Source organism: Pipistrellus hanaki (assembly GCF_964339955.1).
Source record: "Pipistrellus hanaki genome assembly, chromosome: 7".
NCBI classification, from domain to species: domain Eukaryota; kingdom Metazoa; phylum Chordata; class Mammalia; order Chiroptera; family Vespertilionidae; genus Pipistrellus; species Pipistrellus hanaki.
The window spans coordinates 40,527,830-40,533,399 of record NC_140509.1 but is presented as its reverse complement, the minus strand read 5'-3'; the positions used below and the strand labels follow the sequence as shown (position 1 = coordinate 40,533,399).

General features: G+C 41.5%; 1 protein-coding gene across 5 annotated transcripts in view; it reads right to left on the bottom strand.

Moving 5' to 3' along the window:
- Positions 1–3,870: 3,870 nt before the first annotated feature.
- Positions 3,871–5,570, bottom strand: part of CFAP206 (cilia and flagella associated protein 206) — a 29,578-nt gene continuing 27,878 nt past the window's right edge. For all 5 annotated transcript variants that reach the window (XM_084890741.1, XM_084890744.1, XM_084890743.1 and 2 more), the window contains one exon: positions 3,871–4,285. In XM_084890741.1, coding sequence (XP_084746867.1) covers positions 4,055–4,285 — 231 coding nt within the window. In that variant the 3' untranslated portion in view covers positions 3,871–4,054. The remainder of the gene's footprint in view (positions 4,286–5,570) is intronic.

Sequence of the window (5,570 nt, the reverse complement as noted above, 5' to 3'; positions counted from 1 at the left end):
AACGCGATGGGAAGGCGTCTTCTGTAAACTACAACTCCCAAAGGAGTGGAGCCGCGGGAGTAGAGCGTTGCCTTCTGGGAATTGTAGTCCTCACCAAGTTGACAGCAAATAAGCATTTGCGGTTAGCCTTTGGGATTCTTGTTGGTGGGAAGCTACTGTAGAAACTCTCGTAACTCGTAACAGAAACTACTTTCGGCAACGTTGTAACTTCCAGCCCGTCCATTCCCTTCCGTTGTTACCTCTTAACCTAAACAATTTATATTACATATTGTTCAGAAGTCTTGTGCCTGTGTCATCCTATATGACAAAAGGGTAATATGCAAACCAACTGAAAGATGGAATGACCGGTTGCTATGATGTGCACTGACCACCAGTGGGCAGATGCTCAATGCAGGAGCTTCCCGTTGGTGGTCATGTGTTCCCACAGGGGGAGTGCCACTCAGCCAGAAGCTAGGCTCACCACTGGTGAGTGAAGCAGTGGTACCAGGACCCTCTCCTGCCTCGGCATCAGTCAGACATCCCTCAAGGGCTCCCAGACAGTGAGAGGGTGCAGGCCAGGCTGAGAGACCACCACTGTGCACAAATTTCATGCACCAGACCTCTAGTAGTGTATGATTGTAGAGAACCAAAATGTGTGAGTTAGAAAGTAGGCACTAAAAGGAGGGGAGTGTTAATACTTTACAGGTTATCCTTAGGAGAAATGTTATTCCCTATTAACTTTATAGCTGGCTTTTCTGTTCATTAACCTAATCCAATGAATAGCCAAGCAGATATTTACATTCTTAGTTTGAACTAATTTTTCCTTCCCCAATCTGAATTATTCTAAGTCTTGGAGGAGAAAGTATTGGCTTAATATGTTTCTTTTATGTATGTCTAGCTTTCTATACAACACTGGTTAGTTCCAGAAGCATCATTCTTAAACATGTGAACCACAAGGTAATTTGATAATAAGCTAAGCTTACAGTGCCTCAAGCGGCATTTCTATTGCCATGTGAGAGCCTAATGATAGTCCTGCTTGTCACTGTCAAGCCTCAGTATTTGTCTTTTTTTAAATATATTTTATTAATTTTTTACAGAGAGGAAGAGAGAGGGACAGAGAGTTAGAAACATCGATGAGAAACACCCATTAGCTGCCTCCTGCATACCCCCTACTGGGGATGTGCCAGCAACCAAGGCACATGCCCTTGACGGGAATAGAACCTGGGACCTTTCAGTCTGCAGGCCAACGCTCTATCCACTGAGCCAAACCGGTTTCGGCAGTATTTGTCTTGATACTCTGCTCACCTCTATCTCTGCTCAGGCATGAGAGCTTACCACCATCTCACTGAATTATTTACTAGAAACCTGGTACTATATCCAGGTTTCTATATCCAGGGCAATAAAGTGAAAGTGTGACCTTAAACAGAACTGCTGTGCAGTAGGCAAATGCCAAAAGTCTTAGGGAGGTTATGATTAAATTCAAATAGGGTAGCTATGCAATAGATTATTAAAAGTGCTAAGGTTTAAAGTATAGTAAACCATTAACCATAAAGAACATGTAGACAAATGCAGATACTTCAACCTGGTTGTTTCCATGTCAGTTTAAACATTAGTCTTATTCTGCTATTCAGAAAAACACACAAAACCGATTTGCTAGGTTATTTTTACTTTAGAACAATTCTTTCCTATGGGATAATATGACTAAAGACAAGCCAGAAGAATTACTGCGTTTTATAATTGAGGGGGGGGGCGGGGAATACAAGGAAACGAGGTAAATTTTAGTGTCTGGACTAGGAGAGCTAGACATGACTCATCATCATCAATCTCTAAACTTCCCTTATTTGAGTGTAACTCCCCCTTGTCACCGCTTCCTTTTTTTGGTGACTACGTCTCATTTTTCTTTTCCTACCAAATAGTCACTGACATTTCATCTGTACTTATTTCTACCATTTTTTTGTTTACCTTGCTGCAATCTTATTTCCACTCAAGCCAACTCTATGAAAACAAAGCTCAGCAGCCGCCTGCCCCATCGGCCTTTTCTTGTTCCTCATCGTTCGTTTAGTCATCAGACATTGACCAAACGCACCAGGTGCCAAGCACTACTCTAGCCCTGGGTGAGAGCTAGGAAACAGGAAGTGAGGGACGTGAGGACGGGAGCACAACAGAATGAGGCAGTGGAGGGCCTCTCTCCCCTCAGTTAACACAGGCAAAGCCCTTACTTACCAACTAATTGCTTTACGGGTGTTAATTCGTTTAATCCACTTGACAACCTGTTGGGAATTACTATTGTCCCAGTTTGTATGATGAAGAAGCTGCAGCCAAAATATATTAAGCAACACAGCTAGTAAGTAATAGACCTGTCTTTCCTTCCCTGACCACAGATTCCCTTGTGTCTCTTCCCACCCGTCTGAATTCTTCTCTTGTTTGATCTCCCTCCTCATTCCATCCCTATTTCCTGAGGGTTGACCTCCAAAATCATCTTTTGCCAGCTTAAATTCCAGTCACCTTTGCCTTACTATTTTTGTCATCCTTTAAACTCAAATATTCTAGTCTAAAGACTGCTTTTTTTGATGAACCAGTTCCTTTTCCTATTTATCCTTGGTCTCTCCCTGCCCTTTCCTGAGATGCTATATTGCATTATTAAATCTCACATTTGATCCTTCATGCCATCCATTACCACAGGCCAAACTCTGGTACCTCTCTTCCAAAATCAATTTTCTGTTCAAGAATCTTCAGTGTTTTTCCTAATCAATTCCCATATTGACTATTAAAATTATCATTCAGTCCTAACCAGTTTGGCTCAGTGAATAGAGCATCAGCCTATGGACTGAAATGCCCAAGGTTCCATTCTGGTCAAGGGCATGTACCTTAGTTGCAGGCACATCCCCAGTAGGGGTGTCCAGGAGGCAGTTGATCGATGTTTTTCTCTCATTTATGTTTTTAACTCTCTATCCCTCTTCTTTCAACTGCATAAAAAAATCAATAAAATATATCCTAGCTAATAAAAGAGTAATATGCAAATTAACCATCACTCTGCTACACCCACAAATCACACCCACCAGCCAATCAGGAGCAAATATGCAAATAAACCCAACCAAGATGGCTACAGCCAGAGAGAGCAGGAGGGAGGCTTGGGTTTCCCTGGCAATGGAGCAAAGCCAAGCTTTCCGCCTGCCCTTGCTGACCTAAGTGAGATTGAACCTAAACAGGCAGTCAGACATCTCTCGAGGGGTCCCAGATTGGAGAGGGTTCAGGCTGGGCTGAGGGGCACCCCCCGTCGTGCACAAATTTCATGCACCAGGCCTCTAGTGCTATAATAAAAATCCATGTGAATGTGGTCTCTCTTTCTCTCAAAATATCTTATTCAACTGCAGGTACAGAGAGGATACGCTGGGCAAAGGGGTGCTTCACATCTGGCAGAATGGAGCAGGAGGGTGTGAGATTTCATCCAGTTTCTTTGCATGGCATGCAACTTAAAACTTATACATGTTTTATTTCTGGAATTTCCTAATCAATATTTTTGGATCATGACTGACGGAGGGTCAGTGAAATGGTGAGAAGTGAGCCAGCGAACAAACGTAATCCATGTTAACAATCAATAACTAATCAACCTAAAGATACGGACTGGATTGTAAATTGTTTTTCCTCGTATTGAATGATCGCTATTTTGTAGGCAGTTTCTTTTCTTTTTTTAATTCTTTGTTGTTTAAAGTATTACATATTAGATTTAAAATTTTTAATGTTTAACACTAAATATGATTTTAGAAAGAAATTTGTATCCCGGGCATAATAATCTCACATTGACATCTAAATGGCATCATCATTCCAGTCTTAATGTGGCAAACTTTTTCTAACAAAGAAAAGATGAATGGACTGAGCTTTATTTTTCAATTTTAATAGAATGGAAACTATGTCACAGAAAGCCATTTTTTAGTTTAAAAAAAAAAAAATCCACACGGCTGATGAATGTGCCAGCACCACCACATTGGTTAAATTTCATGGGTGCAAATATGCTTTTAAATATCTGCCCCTGTTCCCAGCTGCGTGGTATCTTCTTTAAAAACATGGTCTCTGACTAGGTTTCATCGACAGCTCTGGTTAGGTTCACCTTGACCGCGTGGGTGGTTTTGGTCGAACACCCACGGAGACCGGCTATGAACACCTGAGGCCTGGGCACGGCGGTGCTGTCCTCCCTCTTGGTCTGCGTGCCCGTGTGCTTTACAGGATACACCTGGGAACAATTTTCTCTTCTCATGTGACTGAGGTCGGTTTGTACTGAGTGAGTAACATTCCGCCGCAAATTGGCCTAAGTAGAGAGAGAGTACATAGGGATTGACATTTCTCTAAACAAACAAACAATATAAAATATTATCAGGCACCAGTTAATATCTAGCTATGTTTTCAATCCATAAAGAAATTAGTTTTTCAACAACACATTAGAGCATTAAAAAAACAAAAACAAACAAACAAAAAAAAACAACAAAAAAAACCCTAGAAGGGAATAGAAAATACCCTTTGCTGCAAAATAGGAAAATATATTAAATAATGAAAAGGGACCCAAACAAAGAACATACAGGCTCAGACTTACAGTGAGCTCAATCATTTGTTAAATAATCTTCTACTTCCTTCATGACAACTTACTCCTTTTTTTAATTACTAATAAACATGAAGTTAAATAGATCACTCAGGCTAAGAAGCAAGGAGGAGCTTATAAGAATAGGAGTGCCGTGGCTGGTGTGGCTCACCAGAAAATGGCAGAATCAATTCCTGGTCAGGGCACAGGGCATATACCTAGGTTTGCAGGTTCCATCCCCAGCCCTAGAGCATGTAGGATGCGGAAGCAACCAATCAATGTATCTCTCTCACATCAATGTCTCTCCCTCTCCTTTTCCCTTTCCTTTTCTCCCTCTCCCTCTCCCTCTCTTTCTCCATCTCTCTCTCTCCCTCCTCTCCTCCCTCTCTAAAATCAATGTTTTAAAAGTATATTTTTAAAAAGAATAGGAGTTACTGAAGTTCTGGTGAAGTGCAAGAAAAAAAAATCACAGAGGGCATTAGAGTAGTGGTTCTCAACCTTTCTAAAGCTGCCACCCTTTAATACAGTTCCCCTACAGGGCCTCTAGTATAGATAATAAGCTGTGTGGGGGACGTAATTTTGATTCTCAATCACCTGCAGTATCTCAAACTCTGAAATATTTCCTCTAATTCCAGGTCTCTCCTTAACTCACATGCTCTCATGCAGTGATTCTCAACCTCTCTAATGCCGCGACCCTTCAATACAGTTCCTCATGTTGGGGTGACCCCCAACCATAAAATTATTTTCGTTGCTACTTCATAACTGTAATTTTGCTACTGTTATGAATCGTAACGTAAATATCTGTGCTTTTTAGGCTCTACAGCAGCAGTTGAGAACCGCCAGCAGGGATAAAATCCACAACCTGAGATTTGATCTAGCCCTGACTGGGACTAGAACCTGAGACGCTCCAACCAACTGAGCCACATCAGCCAGGGAGGGGGTGCTTTAAATATTAGCACCTCATGGATTAGCATAATGAAGTAAAGCTATTAAATAGATAAATAGAAAGGAGAGAGAG